Consider the following 21,369-nt stretch of genomic DNA (forward strand, 5'->3'; position numbering starts at 1 on the left):
AATCTCAAATTAACTTTATGAGGCCATTTTAGGAGAGGTTTAAAACAATGCCATACGAGAAGTCATACTTTTGCAAAAGAAAATGTATTCTATAAAGGCTTTAATGAAGGTATTTGACCTTTCTTGCATCTTGGATTAGTTTAAAATTGAAAGCTACTCCTTAGCTTAGTTTCTAGAAACAGTCCTAAATTGAAAGCTTTACACACATTAAATCCACGCTAGTACTGCCAGGCAGACCAGTGCAATGTGAGAGATCGTCAGGAGTGACACCTGAGATCGTCAGATGTGCTGATACACAAAGCCTGAAGGCGGATGATACCTTAAAGGTTGACTTGCAACAAAATTCACATTACAGTTATTTGGTATCAAAAGGTTCACCATGTCTTACTCTGCTGTGTTGTAAGTGCCGAATATGTGGAAATGTGACTACAAGCTCTTAAAAGCTCAAAAATGAATAGTTAATTGCAGCCTTCACGAAAACGCCATAGATTGGAATCCCTTTGTTTCGACACAAAATGTTAAAGGTTAACTTGCAACAAAATTTCCATTACAGTTATTTAGTATCAAAAGGTTCACCATGTCTTAATCTGCTGTGTTGTAAGTGCAAAATATGTGGAAATGTGCTTACAAACTCTTAAAAGCTCAAAAACGAACAGTTAATCGCAGCCATCACGAAAAAGCCATAGGTTGAAATCTCTCTCCAAAATGGCTCAAATGGGACGTAGTTGAACACGATGTGCTTCTGTTTCACCCTCATTCAACCACATTCATCAAAATATTTTCACAAATATACTTCACGCATTCAATAAAACCGTGTCTATTGACCTTACACACTTATTTTATTATTATTGTAATGCTGTAACTTTGAGCACTGATATCTCAAAACATAGGCTAAAAATTAGTTTAATTTTTCAACCTAAGCTCGAAGGAGTGCATATCATCCGTTCATAAACATGAGGAACCTGTTGGTCCTCTGTGATAGTTAAAAAATGCTGCAGAAGTTGTTCGTGCCGTTTGACGGAAAATATGGATCACATGATCAGATTAGGACTAGATGATTAGACCAAGCTGAAACGAAACTGTAATGTAGCGAGCATCTATATTTGATAAAGGCTTTTTGGTAGAGCCCGAAGTGTTTGTCATAAACTAGTGCTACGAGAAGTGTCATATTGAGCCTTTAATTGGCCTTCCAATTTACGTGATAACATCATGTGTCAAAACAACAAACACATCGAGTTGAATACGTCATCGAAATAAAAGGATTCCAACCTACGGCCTTTTTTAACTATTCATTTTTGAGATTTTAGGAGCTTGTAATCCCATTTCCACATATTTTGCACCTACAACACAGCAAAGCAAGACATAGTGAATCTTCTAATACCAAATAACCATAATGTAAATTTTTTTGCAAGTCAATCTTTTAGGTTTTAGAGTTTTGGGTTAGTAAGCTGAATATAACAAGTTCTAAACCTGCAAAAAGCAAATTTTTTCAACATCTTACTATGAATTCAAATAAACAAACCGACAAGGCTTTTATTGTCGTAATTGGGATATAAAACATGTACAAAAGGAGTATAATATGCGTATTTCTACTTGATTATACAATCGCCTTAAGTTGAAAGCTTGCATCAGATCACTCTTGGCTTTCCAGACGCGCGAAGGATAATGTTATACCTGTATAGCTAGACTATGCTTAAAAATGGGAGTCAACTGACTTTGGGCCACCCAGTGTTCACAGTAAACTTAGGTTATGGTTTTTTAATTATGTGAAAGCAAGCGGTGAGTTTTGATATTAGATATTCGGCAGTCACAATAAATCGAAAATATCTCCCCCCTTGTAGTTTATGATGTCTATAGAACTCCATGAATTTTAATTCTAAACAGAATGAGCTGAATTGTATTACTTTACTTGTAGTTCTATTAATATAATTATTATCTTATTATATTTAAAATATAATAATATATCTTAATATATTATTATGTCTTAGGTATTAAATATCAAACAAAATGTTTCTGTCATGGTGGCACTTAGCATCACTGATTTTACACTGATCCCTACAATCCTGACTAATCTAGATTGTTGGGTGGTCTGCTGCTACTGTTGCATTGTGGTCTGCTTTCTACTGTTGCATTGTGGTCTGCTGCTACTGTTGCATCAGCACTGTTTCAGGATATTCAACTGAAAAAACCTGAAGTCTCACATTTGCTGCCCGGAAAATCACATTCTATAACCACCGAGTTCAGTTCTGATAAAATTAAAAACTAGTAAGGCACTAGCCAGCAGAGTAAAAGTATAATGAATTGGTTTTTTATATAAATATTGTTCACTGAAAAACTATTGCTATAAAAAGTAGTTTTAAAAATTATGTTGATGAGTTATGTTAATTTACAAATTTCATTGCATGTTACCTATATGTTGCCACTGAATTACTTACTAAAACCAACATGTCAATTGATGGTAATAAACCAAGAACTATAAGTTTATTTAATAATTAGCCCTTAATATTATTGCTCAGAAGAAAGCCGACGATTCCTAATTCTACTTCTATACCTTCTAAGAAGGTAATCATAGAATGTGACAACACTAAATTAGCTAGCTTGTTATCTCCGTGATAACAAAGCGCTCTTAAGCCATTAGACTAAGTTTATAGGTTTGTAAATGTACAGTTGTGCAGACTGACAGACCAAGATCAAAGAAGCTGTGCAGTCTGGCAGACCAAGATCAAGGAAAGGTGTTATTATAGCCCTATATTACAAAACAGGCTCACAACTAAGCATATGGAAAACTTCCTTAACTAGCATATATTTTAATAATATTAACAAAATTAAATAGAATAGTTTATGTAAATATTGCTATAGCTATTTATTTTTAACGCAATTGATAAAAGGTCTACAAATATGGTAACATAGTTTTCGGCCAGCAGTAACGATCACAGTTTTAGCAGGTCTGCCAGGAACACAAGCTACTGACTGGCGTATGAAACTTCCTTGATGTACTATTTACTGAAAGAAAATTAGAACAGTTGTATATGTATATACTGTATATAGTTCCAACTTTTAAACAATTTAGCTTTGAATGAGACACCATCAACTCTACAAGATATAAAGCTTTCTCTTTCTCACCCTCTTTCTCTTTCACCCTCTCCCCTTTTTTCTCCCACTATCTCTCACCCTCTTTCACACTCTTTCTTCAGTCGATAGTTTTGACAATGACTGTCTTATGGTTTTGGCTTTATCACTGACTTCCATGCTGATCTGTTTTCCACCTTCTCGTACCATCTGTGTGTGTCTAGTTCCCTCAACTTCATGTTACTCTTAGCTACATCTTTGTATTTCAACCTGAGTTTGCCCTGATTTTACTTTCCTCTGTAGAGCCGTGATTATAAACAACAGTACGTAGGTGAGTCAAAAAAAAATTGAATACATGTATATTGTTATTATATATATATTGTTATTGAATAAATAAAAGTATAGGTAAGGTAAACCATAAGTGTTCATGTGTAACTAAGTATCAACAGCAGAAACCAAAATAAAACAAACCTTTTAGCCCTTGTTTAGTAGCTTGGTAATTGGTATATATGGTTGACTGCTTTCTTGAGAATTCATATTACCTATTTTACTGCAAGCTTATCCTGTCCTGATGGCTATATTTAAATTACTGGGCTGAATACCAGTATTTTTCGACTATGGGGCTTTTAAAAAAATTGTTTACTTTTTCCTAATTGGGCAGCAAACGTAGCAGAAATTAACTTGGAATAACCACAGGCTGAAAGACCAGCAAAGGATGCTTCTAACTGACCATCTTTATAAAAAACATTTTACAAAACTATGCAGGGTAAATAAGGAGAATGCAGTCTGCTAGGCCACCTCTATTAATAGTAGATTTAAGTGAGGAAATGAGACAGCTTCCAACGGTTAGTTTTTCAGAGGACTTTTGCACTATAGCAGAAAGTTCATTTTTTTGCAACAAGTCAACAAGCAAGCAGGACATTTTTGGACTGGAGTTTGTATACTCACAAATTTGTGACTCTGTACAGATATGCCAAGTAGCTTTGGTTCATCTTTGCATACCGAGTGTGTTCTTAATGCAACCTTTTAAAATGAAATCGGGACTGAAATATTATAGTTTATAAACATTAACATAAAACTAAACTTTTCAACCTTTGTAATAGAAATAATTTTGATACTATTCGATTCTTCAATAGCTAGTTAAACCCTATATCTATACACATAATTATATTTATATATATAAAATGTATTTAGAACTGTAAACTTTAAAAACTGTTCATTTGAAGTTTACAGTTTTTACTACATTTTATATAAATGCTCTATTTAAATATTGAGCACTCTGTTTCTAGTGAACTGCAACCTTCTTCATCAGTGTATCTATATATATATATTATATATGTAATTAACTATGCAATTATATATGATGACATAATTGCGTATATAAGAATACATAGTTATACAGTATATACGCATATATCACAAAAAAACATAATTTTTTTACACAGCTGATTAAAAGTATAGAAAATATGTAGCTTAATTACTCTAATTGCAGACTACTTATACTGTGCTGACAACTCCAACAATTACACTCAAAGTATAGAACTTCTACAGAGATCAGGCAGATATGTAGGCTGATTTATGCAAATCAAGTGTTAAATGATTGAACACTTCACATTAGACTGGTAAACAATAACAAGGGGAGACAATTGCATCTATACATGTGTTAACATTATTCGTGTTGATCGAGCTGGCCTGCAGCACTACTACACCTGTCCTAGGTATAGCATAATTCTTCGGATATAAATAATACAGTTAATAATACAGTAATTATAGCCTCTTTAGTACAAGTAGGTATAGACCATCAAACCATTGAATTTTCTTATTTTATTGAAACCTAATGGTGTAAATGACGAGGTATTACCGAAGAATATACGTATATCTCTTGTTTACTGAAAGATAACTGTAGGTGGTGTTGGCTGCTTTTGTTCGGGATATAGACCAGCTTGTTAGAATTTGTTGTCATAAGTGCAGCTATCTTAACTAATCTGTAGCTGGCACAAAATTAATACAGCAAACCAAAAAAATTAAACTTTTAATTTGAATTTTTTTGTTTTCTTTGATTTTGTTAGCCATTAAGTTTTTCATGATATAAAAAGAGCTGACCTTTACATATATGCATGGACTCTGGTGAAACTAGCCTTAACAGATTTTCTAGCAAAGTGGTAGCTTTTGAGGTGACAGAAGAGCAGCAAAGGGAAATGGGAGGAAGTATGCACCGCAATACTGGTATTACCTTTACTCCCCCTAGTTTTACCTTTACCTTTATGACTGGTGGGGGTCCGTAACTGATTAAATGATTCATTGAAACCCACATTTGATCGGATGACGCAAAATATGTAGCATAAGACCACAATACTTAATGCTTGACTGCGACTCCAACCACTATGTGCACAATTACTGCTGGAATTCCTTCGAAACAACCCAGACTTTGCACACATACATGTATATACAATGAAAAACATGTAAATTATAAAATATACAATAATCTTCAGACATGTAAAAACTTATTCAGCACTAAATATATTTAGGAATTGTCCCCCTCTTACGGGACATGTTTTTATTCCTATATAAATAGCGTAATCGTTTGTTCAAGTCCTTTGCCAGTCGTGGTTTCAAAGCAGCCAACTTCTTGCCTGTGAATTTGAGGCGTCGTAGTGTGCGAGCATACTCATGGCCATAGAAGCCCATCAGCCACCTTGGCCCATCATGCGTTTCATAGGGTTTGATGCTGCCATCACCAAGAATATCTGAAATCGAGAGAGACATGACTGAGAGAATGGTTGGGTAATTTGTCTTCTGTGCACTGGGCAGTGCTATATAAAAAGTTTTTCCTTTTCGCAATCAAGTTTTATCGATTTAATCTTGAAACATCCTGGCAGTCAGATCATCTCAAATGTCAAGAACAGTCGAAAATGATCAAAAATACCGATACATTCTGATAAAATCTGCTAAAACTTTGTGTAGGCTCATCGTTAAGAGATGTGCCAACAGAAGACCTATGAACAGTATGGAATTAAAAGTTTTTTTATTATAATCTAACAATGAAAAATAAACGGTTAGCTATTAGACAGTCTGTCATGCTGTCTAAAGGTTTTTTTTACACCAGGATAATTTATGAGTGTTGCTTCCACAATGGCAAAGTCTGTTGCAAAGCAAAATGTTTTTTTTTCTATCGCTAAAACACGCCAGCGATAATGATTGATGCTAACGCTTGTACAATCTGAATGTGACTTCCTAGAGATTGAGTTTACGCATGATCCTAGGAACACGAGGTGGAAGAGTTGCAGCGTGTCACCAGATATTGTTTAATATCTCTCACATGCAAATGCAATTGTCTGCCCTATGTGACATGACAAGTCTCATCTGATAACAGTTATGAAGGAAGGGCTTCTACACATATAACTACCATGATGGTTGAGGACCTCCTGCTATTTATACCCATTTTTAACAAAGAAACGGTTGTACACTTCAACTATATAGCTGTTAATTCTTAGAAACCAATTTATAGAGTTAAATTCAGTTAATTCATAGAGCTACTAACTGAGGGGATGGGAGTGAATAATCGTTAAAGGTGAACTTAAAGCATTGAATTGATGCAAATGAAAATAGTATCGATATAAAGCTAAGACATCAAGTTTATTTTGATTTACTTTTTGTCCTTGTAGACCTACCCAGTCAAGAAATATAAAAGTTTGAAAAAGATCCTTGCTTGGAACACCGGATCTGCGAAGTGCGATTATGCCATCTATAGTTGCACCATGAGAGAGACTAAAAGAATAGAGGCGCGTAACTTAAACGCAATAGCTGATATCAATAATGAGAGAAAGACAGGCAATAGCACAGCTACTAACAAAACTTGATCGCGAATAAAACGCTCAAAAGTAAAATACGTGCCAAAAATTACTTTTGAGCGTTTTTATCGCGATCAAGTTTTGTTGATTTTAATCTTGAAACATCCTGGCAATAAGCGCATCTCAAATATCAAAAACAATTGCAAATTTTAGAAAAATACTGATACTTTCTGATAAAATCTACTAAAATTTTCATTTGTAAAGACGCAAGCAGCACATTAATAATGTAGTCTGAGTCGTGCCGTGACCAGCAAGCAGGCACATTAATAATGTAGTCTGAGTCGTGCCGTGACCAGCAAGCAGGCACATTAATAATGTAGTCTGAGTCGTGCCGTGACCAGCAAGCAGGCACATTAATAATGTAGTCTGAGTCGTGCCTTGACCAGAAAAAATAGCTCAAAACAGTCAACCTCTCACACCATGTACTAAAGCCAAGAACAAAACTTAGTTTGGTTATTAAAGTGGTACCTTTGAAATTATTCTTTTTTGTCACATCAACACGTTTTATTATAATAAATAACTTTCTCAAAATGGTGTGCAATATAGCTTCTAGTAAATACATTCTAAATCTCGTGAACCAGAGTTTTTGCATTGAAGTAGCAACCGATTGTGGAACTCATATAATTCGTTCTTGTACCACCTTCAAGCCTAGTCTTGTATATACAAGCGGATCCCCTCATCCTAGACTATACTAACAACTGTCAATCAACTTTGAAAGCACTTAGGATAGCACAACTCCCTGTAAAGCTCCAAGTTTCTGTAAAATATATTAAAAATTACAGAAATCAAATAGAATAAATATTTGTTATTTCACTTTTAAAAAAACGTGATGCTTTAGATGGAACACAATGGGTTCAGCACACCAAGTCTGATAGAACATAATGGGTTCAGCACACCAAGTCTGATAGAACATATCTGTTACAAATCCTATCCTAACTTGTTCAGAAATTTTAGAGCGCTTTTGGTAATTATGGGAGACTAGCTGAAATATGCTTTGTTTATATTGAATCTTGTTGCATTAGCTAAATATATAAGTAGGAGCGTTCCAATGTATGTCCACTGTGACCACTCATTTCAACGAATCAAATATAGATAAATTATTTTTCATTCAGCTTATATTTTGTAATGCATGTTTGGACACAAGTCTAGTAGATTTCTAGTGAATACATCAGATTTTGCCAAATCTGATGTATTTATTATGAATAGAAAAGCAAATAATTTTAGTGTAAAGATCTTGTAGCTGAGGAGAAGCTTTCTAGCTTTGTCTATTTTTGATCCTCATTACTAAGAATTTCAATCACTAGAAACTAATGTTCTGTTGGCAGCCATTTTTCCTTTCTCAGTCGATTAGAAATACCTCAGTATTTTGGCGATATATCGATAATCGTCCAATCAGCTTAAAACTTCAGAATTATATTGAGAAGGTATCACACACGAAGCGATCAAAATTTCATTATATACAAATCTCAGTGGTTGCCTCACTGTTAAACCCTGTGTCCAGTTATAGCAATCAAAATCTAGCAATTAAAAATCCGCATGGCACTGGATTTGATCTCGGGACCTCCAGATTTAGAGGCGGCAAACTTAACCATTAAATTACATGGAATACAACGAATTCATGGGGCAAATAGTCATTACATTGGTTAAAATACTCCCACTTAAATCCCTTGCGGGGTTAATAACTCACACTGTTGACCATTACGCATAACAATTATTAAACTGGTCCCAAACGCTGGTATTGTTTTAATGAAAGTTTAGAAAAGTCAGATATCTAGCTTTCCCGGTAAGTTACTCAAACTCATTAGGTAATTATTGTAAATACTAATACTAATTACTAATACGCAAGCAACTGGCATTCAACTAGTATATCTATAGATGTGTATCTCAGTGTTTGTCTGTCATTCATCTGTCCAGTTATAGCAAGACAATTATAGCAACAAAAATTCACCTTGGTAATGGACTTGAACTCGCAATATTCTAGTCACAAGTCTACTAACTAGTGTGTGTAACCACTAGGCTACGCCGTTCTTATCACTCCCATCGCTCTTACCATGTGCTGTATATCCTTTTCGCGATTGCACACACCAAATATGCCCTTTTTATTGTTAATTAATATTACCATTTGCGTTTGTTAATTTTTTGAAAATTTGTTTACAAGCTAATTTTTTTACCATTGCATACTATTTTTTATTGTGTAAGTTTCAAATGTGCTGTTTCAATTGCAAGTGTGCCGTTACAGTCATATTTCCGGTTTCAGTAAATCTGTAAAAGCTAATGCTTTTCACGTGGGCAATTGTGATGCCTGGAGTAAGAACTGCTTCTATATTCCCTCTCCGTTTGGTCAGACAAAGTATCGGACAAAGAAATTCTGATAGCTCATTTTTACGTTTTTACCAGTATCGAGAGGTACCAGTATCGTCCATCAAAACTTTCAACACAATGAGCTTTTGCTGCAACAGTGACCTTGCTTGTACACACACTTGCACAAGCTCATTGTTTATTTTTTCTCGTACTCCATTTGAACTGCACAAAAACACTTTTCTCATGATAGGAAGTTTAGAAGTTGCAGTTGTTTAACCTTTGTTTAACCTTAAGCTTGAGAACCTTTACAGATGTTCTATTTTTTCTCTTTATTTATTTGAACTGCACAAAACACTTTTTCTTGATATGAAGTTTGAAAGCTTGAATGTTAACTCCTGTTATACAAAAATAAATTTTTTTGTAGAAAGAGTTTTTCATTATAATTATTTTTTATTATTGAATGGCGGGCATTGCTCTAGTCTTACAAAACCGGAAATGAAGAAAACAAACAGAAACTACGCAGCCGAGTTTTCTTGGGCGTAACAACAGATGGGAGAACAACTCTCCAAATTATCTCAAGCCTAGAGTTCAAAGTGTTAAGAGGACATTTTAGTGAATTCAAACCACCTAATAGCATGTGTCAGTTAGACTAGCGCAGTGCGAGCACATCCCTGCCAGCAAATAGCTTGTACCTAATCAACTACCAACCTATGTAATCATTTTGTCCATATAAAGCTCTCTTTTCACTCCAGGCATCCTTCGGTTTGTATTCAGGAAGAGACTTGATTGGTAGATCTATACGAGGAAGTGGGCCTGAAGAAGAATCCAGAGTGTTGAAGCAGACAAGCCAATGAATCAATTACATATTTTTACAATGATGATGGCACACGAATGCACAGGGAAAAGTTGATCACAGAGTTTCTAAATGCAACCAAAAAAGAATTGACAACCAAACCTGTTTTTAATATTGCTTTAACACCAGAGTTTAATAAGTTAAAATGGAAAAGCTAAAACAAAATAAAAACAAAACGCAAATGGAACACAAAAACAGAGTTATTTCAAGTAAAAGTTAGAGAAAGTCAAGTATTGCTATCACCTCCTCTAGTAGAGCGTCTCTAAAGTGAAGTACAGTAGACGCTTCTATAACGTAAATTTCTGATAACATAAATAATTTACGGGAGTTTTTGCTTCGCACAACCCAAAAGATTTTATACACCGTAAATTTTTCAGTCGGGCGAGTTCTCAAATTCGATTTTAATGGTAACCTATCTCACCGCCTATAATATATACAACTTCCTATAACATAAACGTTCCTAGAACGGACTATTTACGTTGTAAGAGCATCTACTGTAACAATGCTTGTACAGCTTTGTTAATTTAGCTGTTTTACATAAAGTGTAGTTTTCACAGTTTTACACATTTTAATACTATGTGTAATTACCTGCAGTATTTATATATGAGTTCATACAATAATAGGTTTATGGTCAATAGAACAAATTAAATTAATTACTGTGCATTCTAATAGAAATATTTGCTCCGACGTAAAACGGTTTTAATGTACGAAACAGATCTTGGAATAAATAGACATTGTATGCAGAGGCTTGACTTACACAAAATTTTAGTAGATTTTATGAGAAAGTATCGGTATTTGTTTATCATTTGCGATAGTTTTTGATCTTTGAGGTGACCTGACTGCCAGGATGTTTCAAAATCAAAATTGATCAAAATGATTGTGACTAAAATGCTCGGAAAAAAAGTGCGTACCGAAATGACATCAATAGTTGCGCTGCTGCCTATCTATCATTATTGATATCAGCTATTACGTTTAAGTTGCAGTATTCTATGCATCTCTATTCTGTCAGCCTCTTTGCTGAAGTGCAACTATATAAGTCATAAGCGCACATTCGTTTGAATATGAGGATTTGAACTGCGATCAAGTTTTGTCGATTTTAATCTTGAAACACCCTGGCAGTCAGATCACCTCAACCATGAAAAACAATCGCGAACACAGATACTTTCTGGTAAAATCTACTAACATTTGGTGTAAGTTTATTTTTAACCACCAAAATCAATGCAAGCTCTAGTCCACATGTGTCAAACTCACGGCCAGCGGGCCAAATCCAGCCCACTATGTAATTATATCCGCCGCAAGATAATTTTACACTATCATTATTCATGCCCCATCAATATGAAGCAATACGGGTTTGGGCTACAGATCCCTTAATGGAACGCTTCAGCTGCCTTGCTGTATACTTTTCTTGTTCAGTCTAGCTATTAAAAGATATTATAAAGTTTGAAAAGTTGATTCTGAAAACAGAGCCTTTAATAACCGATAGGAGAGTGAGAATATGTTTACTGACAATGCTATATAAATTTAACAGGAAATATTTTCAAGAAAAACAAAATATTAAATATGACTTATTTAAAGTTTAAGTCTGTTTCAGAATGACTGTCCTGTATGTTTTTATTCATATTTATGTTCCAAAAACATTCGGTTTTAGTGTGTTCAATACCCGTTTTTTTCATTCGGCCTGTGACCTTCAGTGTGTTTTGAATTTTGGCCCCTTGTACAATTGAGTTTGACATTCCTGATCTAGTCTTTGCTACATCACTACACTAGTCTTTACGACTCCGTATTATAGAAATAAGACATGCACCGATGTTATTATTTTATGACTAGTACGCTTGCCAATCCCATGCGCTGAGAGATCATCATGAGTACTCGCTATGATTATCCCAAGAAGTGGTATGACGACCGAGTGGTGTAGTGGTAACTCGCTTGCATTTGAATCTGAGGCCCCGGGTTTGATTCTAGTGCGAGGTAATCATTTTTTCCTAATGCTCCTGGCGTGGCTTTGGACAGACAAACAAAGCTCTTAATATTACAAATATTTATATTATTATATAGTGATATAAATATTATATTATTATATTCTATGTTGTTATGATAACATAAAAAGATTATGGTATTGTTTTATATGACTTGTAAGTATCTACCGCCATCGAAGTACGTCTTTGTCCATCCATATCTGGTGGGGATAGGGTTGGTCTTATAGATAGTTGGACTCTTGAACTCTCTTAGACCACTATTGTATCTGTCTCTGTGGTGAGATGTAGACACGTCTCCTGTCTCATTACCAGATGATGATGAACTTGTACTGCATAGTCGTGACAAACTGTTGACTGAGGAATTGTAACAATTTGAAGGAATAGCGGTCATTCTCCTGCACAATGCGAACACTGCGGAAACAGCTGCCATCTTGTTTCTACAGCAGGACAACAAATTCGAGCTGTGAGTGATTTAATATGATAGCAAATGAAATACCGATTGCAAAAATTTCATATTAGTGTAACGAATTATAAATTATCACTATACAATTTTAATACACTATAAAACGCCACCTCTTATTGGCGGCCACTATGGGAGAGGGGTTGAAAAATAGAGCGCTACCCTTTGATTGAACGCCACCTCCATTTGATCGCCCCTTTGACATTCTTGGATCTTTACGAAACCATAATAGCAAGCGATCAGTAGAGAAGTGTCCACAAAATCGTATTAATAATGAATCGTTTACATCAATAACAATTAATTTTCTCCTCCAATTAGTCCAACGCCACCTATTTGAATGCCGCCTCTATTTGACCGCCACTATAGAGGAAGCGTTGAAAAATAGACCGCCATGGCATTTAGAGGTTTTACAGTATATTAGAATCAATTATATTACAATTGAGTACAATGTATTATAATTGAGGTAACTACTACTACTACATCAATTATATTACCAATGATGTAATGTGATATGATGCGGGATAAGTTTTTGTTGTTTGCATTCATTACTGCTTTTTATGTTTTGTATGCATAAAAATATGAGCTTGAAAGGGTTTCTATTAAATAATTTGTGTAGGGAATGATTGGCAAAGAAACATTTTGACGATGCTGAGAAATTTCTTAGTCAAATTCGTTGGTACATCGGTGCTGAAGGCAGGAGTTGTACCATGTGTTTCTACCAATTAGAGGTTTGGCAAGCAATAAAAAATACAATTCTTTGCAGCAGTTGTCAAGTTATGCAAATGAGAGCTCAATGCAGTTGCGCAAGATCAATGCGTACTCTTCTGTCATACCAATGCATACAGCCCTGTTGGTGAGGTAGCTAACAGAGAAGAAGCTAATACCACTCAGACTAGCTCAAGTAAGACATTGTATCTAAAGTTTTCATTTTATTCTCTCAGCAAAATTGGGTTGTGTGCCTCAATGCCCCCCCCCCTGATAAAGCTTAGCCTTGATAATAGAGAGCCAAAAACATTGCATATAGCAACTAAAAATTACCAGTACAGTATAGCAGCCACCCTCAGCCCTTCTGGAGTACCATAGAAATTATTTTATCATTGCAGCCTGTAAGATAAAAAGAAGCCCTATGCTGTCGCTGTCTAAACTGCCCCGAGCAGTCGAGCTGTCTTTTTCTTCCCATCGTTAATATGTCTGAAAATTTTGTGCAGGATTTTAAATATTGGAATTACTTTTTTCTCGTTATCCATAAAAACCTCAAACCACTGTTTTGAAAATCGGAGACAAAGACATCTGTAACATACAACTACCTTATTGTATATACTATCACTACTAGTCAAATGAAAAACAACATGAAGGCACCAGTTTATGACAGTAGTTGGTTGGACACTGCACTACTATAAAGCTGTGGGTAAGGAGTTTCAAAACAGCAAAAGTGAAGAAGAGAAACACCCTCACACTCTGGTGAGATAAAAACCACCGCCATTCATAATGCTTACAACATGCAACTTTGAAAGTCTTTGGTTGCTGAAGAACAGGTGGAGTCAGTTAGGTGGAGAAATATGGAAAAGTCAGTAAAATGACAAAATAAAAATAACAAAATCATCTGGGGTGTGACCAGAATGATTCACTCATGGAGCAGGGCTGCAGTGGCTGTATATACTTACAACTCCGCCATGTAACGTAATCATGCCAAAGAGTAAGAAATATTTGAAAGTGTCAGTTAGTCTCATAATACCATGCTCAGATGTAGCTGAGTCAGTGTTGTCATGTAGTGATCATAGCATTACTGAGTTTATATATATATAGAAGAGCATCGAAGTGATAACTTTATGAATAAGAGTGATTGCGAGGCTATAAATTTGCTAGCGCAAATAATTAATAAAACAAATATCGATAAGTACGAATAACCACTGTACAATGGAACCTCGTTTTTCTCGAACACAATCCGTTCCAGAAGGTTGGTCGAAAACCGAGTTGTTCGAGATCCGAAACAGGTTTTCCCATTAGAATTAATATATATAAGTTTTAATCCGTTCCAAGTCGATTTAACAACCTCGGTAAATTATTTTTTAATATTTTGCACCATAAACTGTACTGTAGACCGCATACTATAAATAAAAACGGGTAGATATAGATCGTGTTTAACTTTAATAAAAGATTTTTTATCTATGAGGATGAAAAAAAAAAACAAAAAGTAAACACTTCATACGCTTTGCTCTTAAAACATCAAAAACATTAAAGGTTACGATACAATACAAAAAATTGCAGAAATTGATAATTAAACAGCAAAAAATGCAACAGATCAGTTATGTCAAAAATCATGTGAAAAAGAAAATAGAAACAGCAATGGCACGTTTACTTCACATCTTTGAAGAAGAATCCTCCTCCAAAACAATTTAGGGTAACTCGACTGGAGGAGTTGTGTCCCTAGAAAATCTCTTAGGTAGAGGCGACGTCCTCCCAGATGGCTCCTTTTTGTAAAGAATTAATGACGTGAAACCTCTCCATTTTTTAGAACCTTCCGAAAGTGGCTCATAACAACGTCGTTAAACGTATAAACATGCTGTTTCCAGAACTGTTCCGAATGTTTAATTCAAATGCGCATGGTCCGGTTCGGTCGAGAACCGAATTTATGGTCGAAATCCGAGACGAACAAATCTCAAATTTTTTGGTTGAAAACCGAGTTGGTCGAGAAGCGACGCGTTCGAGAACCGAGGTTCCACTGTATTACTTATTTTGTGTTTTACGCTTTCGCTGTGTAGCATGTACTTGAAATGGCAGTAGCGTAAAACACAAAAGAAGTAATACAGTGGTTATTGTACTTATTAATATTTGTTTTAGCAATCGTTTGCGCTAGCAAACCTTGAGCCTCGCAATCCCTCTTAATCATAAAGTTATCACTTCGATGCTCTCCCATATATATATAAACTCAGTAATGCTATGATCACTACATGACAACACTGACTTAGCTACATTTGAGCATGGTATTATGAGACCAACAGACACTTTCGAATCTTTCTTACTCTTTGGCATGATTACGTTACACGGCGGAGTTTTAAGTATATATAGCCACTGCAGTACTGTTACATCCCTGCTCAATTACCCTTAAACCAATGGAGCAGCATAACTCATGGAGCAAACTAGCAAAAATAATAAGAATTTGTATAATCCATGACCAAGACTGCTTGCATATTGAACCTCACTTCTCATCACTAGACTGCCTGGATCAAGTATATGATGGGGTTGCCCAGGCTAGAAATGGACGATAGGAGAAACGAGAAGGAAAGACAATTGCTGATATTGAATGACCATAAACCAACATTAAAACTTAGTCCGGCAGCAGAGATCTGAGAGAATTGTTCTGGTTCATATTCCAGTCGCTGACACCCGAGAGTGCTGCCCAGTCACTCTAATGCTCACTCAGGCTCTAATACTGAGCTATCAGAAAGTGCACCCCAGTGGTCAGTTTTGGTCCCCACTCCTGCCCTCTTATTAACAATCATTCAAGTTAGTAAATCTAATAGAGGCAACAAAAGATACTTTATAGTATGTTAATAAAAACATATTACGCAAAAATTTGCTTCTAGTCATTGAAGTCTAAATCTCTGACAATTTCAAAAAGTGATGCTTTGGGAATTAATGTATTTTCAAGAGGAAGTTGCAGTGTATACTTACTGATTACAGTTAAATTTTCACACAAATACCCTTGCACTAGGGTTATACTTGTTTGTAAGTTACACTTGTTTCATATTAACATGTATTATCAGTGTATCCCTATTGTTGAGTTCATGTCATTTCTGCTTTTAGTTGTCAAGTGAACTTTATTTTCAAACTAAAGAAAATGGAACTTCCAACTGCCATGCTGATCATAGCTAGCTAACACATGGCGCAGTTGACGAAACTGTAAAATTATTTTTCTTCGCGGGTTATCGTTAGTGATAATTTTCTGATTAGGGTGTAAGTTTAACGGGTGATTAGACCCTTCACGGGCGTGCAGGTGGGGTGACGTGAAATAGGGTGGTGTTGTGAGGCTGTGAGGTGTTGTAGCGGTGAAGTATCAGTGTTGGAGAGGTGTAGATATTTATTAAGTGTTCGGAGGTGAGAATTACATTAAATTTATACGAGTGGGGTAGAGTAAATTTGTGACGAGAAATATAACGTATTATGTTGAAATGGAGAGTGGTTTTCCGAAGCTGGTGTTTGGTGAGCATGGTGATGGCTCGTGGAAAAGATTTATAGAAGAGATGAATTTGTGTATTGAGAGTGCTGTCAAGAGGAGAGGTTATGTAGCCGATGACGATGGCAACAGAGTGCCTATTATAAGTAAAGCTAGGTTAGTGCCACTATTGAGAGCTATTGGACACAGCGGTAGAGAAGCATTGAGGGGGCAGGGTTTAATGTAGTGCTGGGCACGAGTACTTCTTGGTCAACGGGTTTAAACCCGACCCCTTCTGTTCGGGTTTTTCGAGTATCGGGTAGCTAGTAGTGCTAGGCTCGGGTATTTCTTTGCCTACGGGTTTTTCGGGTATCAGGTTTATTGATATGGATTTTATGTTTAAATTTTCTAAACAGATATATCTTCAAATTTACAAAGCAATTATATTTCTTTTCAATTTATTTATCATTTTTCAGTTTTTATTGACTGACATTCGTACTCGCAGCGTTAACAAGTGGATTGTTAAACAGTCAAGATAGTCTGGGGCTACAGGGCATTTTCGTGTCAACAGGTGGCAGAAGATAGGGTCTATGGTAGCTTAATACTTAAGCATGTTCTATGTACCTCTGACCTTTTGTAGATGGTGCTCCAAATATCATAAAAAACTTTACATTATCGGCTTTTTACGTTAGTAAGGCTTGTTGGCTTAGTATAACTTGGTTATAATGAATTATGTAATCCATAATAGCTAGCTGTGGTAATCAATTTAAACAGAGTTATTAAATTTTCACTGCTACTATCAACGCTGATAGCTGTTTCTAACAAGGCGATAGCAGAAACAGACTAAGGACCTATGTGTTATCGGTGATAGCGAACACGCGCCGCATTAAAAATGGCATAGATTTGCTTACGAAGCCGATTTGGCTAATTGCGCAAATAAAATGTGATGTAAGTATTTCTTCTCACCTTTTAATGACAAGTAATCACTGCTTGACTACAATATTTCTAGTAGGCATAGTAAATAAGGTATGATATATTTTATTCTATCTATTAAATTGAAGACTCGTTAAACTCCATTGTCATGCCTCCTTAGCAAAAATGGCACAGAGATGCCCTGTGGTCCCAGACTAAGAGTGCAGGGTGCAATAGACCGAGTTTTTGCTAACACTATCAGACGGATCCGTGTACCAAAACCCGAACTTGAAAGTCAAAACCCGAACTCGAAGGACCGGAATACCCGAAATCTCTATTACCCGATACTCGAGAGAAGATAAACCCGCGAGTTCAACGAGTATTACTACCCGTGCCCAGCACTAGTTTAATGTAGATGGTGCAAATTCTACTTATGAATAGGCAGTAGAGGTTTTGCAGGGTTACTATGGTAGACAAGAGAGTATGTTTGTAAAGGGGCATAAGTTTCTTATGGCTAGGCAGGCACTGGGAGAAAGTGATAAAGAGTACTTACAACGGGTAGAGAGTTTGAGCAGATATGCTGAGGTAGCTAATAATGATGATAGGGTAAGGTTTGCCCTTATAGTGGCGGTTAACGGGTTGAGGGATAGAAAAGTAAGCAGAGATTTGATGAAGAACGCCAATCTTACTTGGGAGTTGTTACATGAGGCATTGAGGGCTCGTGAAATGGCGAACAATTCGGATAGATTTTTGAGAACTGAGGGTAGAAGTACTGATTTAAAAAGTGAGGTTAAGATGGAGGTAGCAAAGGTGTCAGAATTTAACAGCCGAGTGCAGTACCGGAGTAATGGTAGAGATACAAGCTACGATTCAGCGGGTAGATCTTCCCCTAGAAGCAGCCCTAGGAGTAGTAGAAGGTACTATGGTAATGGTAGTGAGGAGCGTGATACTAGTAGGTATAGGACAAGAGGCCAGGAGTATAACGAGGACAGCGACAGTAGGAAGTATAGAGACAATAGCAGGAAGAGGCATGTCTCTAGATATAGAGCAAATAGTAGAGAAGGCAGTGAAGATAGAGCATGCTACAATTGCAAGCGTAGTGGCCATGAGATGAGGAGTTGTCCCTCCATTAAATGTTTTTCTTGTGGACAGCGAGGACATGTATCCCGTTATTGTAGAGATAAGGGAGATGTAGGTTACGACAGATGAGGTAGCAGCAGGAGGTAGTCGTGATAATAGCTATGAGCGATATGGTAGCAGGGATAGTAGTAGGGAAAGGTACAGGGGCTGAGAAAGCCCCCGCGAGACGAGAGACAAGTTGAGTAGGTACAGGGACAACAGCATGGATAGGCTTGAGGGGGAGAGGTATAAGGAGAGGCGCGAGACGAGCCGGTATGATGAAAGGTACCGAGATAATAGTATGGGCAGAAGTGTTAGATTCTCTGGTTCTAGGGATAAATATGATGATGACAGTTGACTAGGATGGAGAATTGTACAGGTTTTAAAAGTCAATGGGGAGAATGTGGAGTTGACGTTTGATACTGGGGCCAATGTGTCAATAATAACTGAGGCAACAGCCAATAAGTTGAACCGTAAGTTAAAGAAACCGTCGACAGTTTTAGAAACTGCTGATGGTAGTGAGTTAAAAGTGGTTGGAAGTGTAATAGTTCATTTGGAAAGTAAACACAGGCATATGGATGCTGAAGTTCATGTGGTGCAAGGATTGAGAACAAACTTCTTGGGCATAACTGAGTTGAAGCAGCTAAAATTATATGCTGTTGTAAACGCGTTATGCGAAAGAAAGTTTGAGCCTGTTAAGGAGTGTAGAAGTATTAAGCCAGTTAAAGCCGTTTTCGTCGAGAACCACTATTGCTGGGTCAAGTTATGTTTCAGATGATGTCAAGTGGCAAAACCTGACAAACAAGTCCGACAGAGAGCATAATGTTAAGAAAGACTTGTAAGGACTTGTGAAACCAAGGGAGTAAAGAGTAGCAGATACGTAGAAATTGGTAGTCAAGGGGGGACAGCCCAAGGCACCAGAGAGGTGCAAGTGTCTATGGGATATGATAGAGAACGCAGTCATGACGAGGTAAGCGAAGGTGCTGAGAAAGTAGCTGAACCAGTATCTGTAATGGATAAAGTTTGCTCTTTTTTAACTGAGGTGTCCAGAAATAAAATGTTAGACAGAGATGGTCATGAGAAAACGGTAGCAGAGATTGAAAGAGGGGAAAAGAAGATGCGGAGGAAGTAGAAGGAGAAATTGGCTAAGCGAAAAGCTATACGTGAGGCAGCAGTCATGGAGTTGGAAAATGCCAAGGCATTCAGGGTAGTTGTGCAGGAGTTAGCCGAGGTTCAGAGGAGAATTACTGGTAGCAGACCTGCACTGGTGGCAGGCGAGGTAGAGCTAGATAGGTCTGGGCCTATGCCAACTCCCAGCTCTGTGGTGCCATCCCCTGTGCAGCCAATTACGGCCCAGGTGGAGACCTCTCACAGGATGCCTGTCGAGTCTGCCTCTTATTGGGGAGAGCGAGGTAAAGACGGAAGAGAAGGAGATGAAATTGAGAAGTCATTACTGACCCAAACAAAAGACTCCAGGCTAGTCGGGGTTGGTGGAAGTAGTGTTGGAGATGTTGGTGGAAGTAGTGTTGGTAGTGACAGTGGTCAAGGTAAAAGTATTGGTAGCGGCGGAGGTCAGGGTGATGGAAAAGCCAGTGCAGACTGGCAATGGAGCTGGCACTAACGAGGAGAGTATTTTAGACGGTGGCACAGGGTCAGACAAGCCAGAGGCATAGCCTATGGAGACTGCCCTAACGGAGTCAGGTAACGAGCAACATAAGTAAGGTAAGTTACTACGTCTGCCTGTTGGTAGTGATGGGGTGGCCCAGAACAAAAAGAAAAAAACAGAAAGGGCGTGTTGTATTATGGGATCTGTTAGGCTCAGGCTATATTGGTGTCTGAGCTCAAGGCAGTAAAGGTTAGGTTCTGGAAGGATTAGTGGCCCATGCAACAAAGAAAAAGGGCATGTTGTATAATCGGGTTGGTAGGCCTACGCTAATGTCTGAGGTCATGGTAGTTACAGGTAGCTGCGAATATATAAACGTGAGGAGAACCAGACCGGGGCCTTCTTCGCTTCAATCTCATGTAAGTGTTATATTTACACAACACTAACAACATAACACACGCTAAAAAACAAAAGCAACAAATCTGTGTCTATCTGTGTTTCAATCGGTTTTCCTATTAATCTAGTACAAGAGAGTTCTTAAAATCACTGAAACACAAAAAATATACTATTTTTACGTAATGCCAGCTGAATACAATAGCGACCCTCAAAGGTTAAAAAATCAAATAATAAATATTTACCAATTATCAAACACAAAATAGCTAATCAAAAGTCGCCAAGTTTAGCCATAGCACCTACATAAAATACGCTGAACACTGCTTAAAATGCGTATAACACGAGAATTTAATCAATTTAAAATTAATATCAGAGTATTGTTTTTGAACTCAATGGCCAATTAAAGTATGCATGACTACTCCATTTTTAAAATTTACATAATTTTAACCAAACAAAATTGAAGCAGTGTTTATGAGTAACATGTAAGAAACTAAAACTCAATTGCCAATATACAGTATATTTTGTTGAGGTTCGCTTACAATGGGCAAAGCTGACCGGTCTTTAGACGATAAGCAGCGGTCTATGCACATGCACCTGTGCTCAGCAACACCATTTCTATGCATTGTGGCCAAACAATACAAACTCTACTCAAGACTCCCTTATCCTCTTCCAGAAG

The 21,369-nt window shown here is 36.8% G+C and overlaps 1 protein-coding gene across 1 annotated transcript; it reads right to left on the bottom strand.

Moving 5' to 3' along the window:
* Positions 1-4,519: 4,519 nt before the first annotated feature.
* Positions 4,520-21,314, bottom strand: LOC137403689 (large ribosomal subunit protein mL51-like). Its single transcript, XM_068089694.1, has 4 exons — positions 21,233-21,314; positions 12,219-12,487; positions 9,930-10,034; positions 4,520-5,816 (listed from the first exon to the last, which is right to left on the bottom strand). The coding sequence occupies exons 2-4, from the start codon at positions 12,478-12,480 to the stop codon at positions 5,584-5,586; spliced, it is 600 nt and encodes a 199-aa protein (XP_067945795.1). The 5' UTR covers positions 12,481-12,487; positions 21,233-21,314; the 3' UTR covers positions 4,520-5,583.
* Between the last annotated feature and the right edge of the window lie 55 nt (positions 21,315-21,369).

The sequence above is a fragment of the Watersipora subatra genome, chromosome 9, assembly GCF_963576615.1.
Source record: "Watersipora subatra chromosome 9, tzWatSuba1.1, whole genome shotgun sequence".
In the NCBI taxonomy this organism is placed as follows: Eukaryota; Metazoa; Bryozoa; class Gymnolaemata; order Cheilostomatida; family Watersiporidae; genus Watersipora; species Watersipora subatra.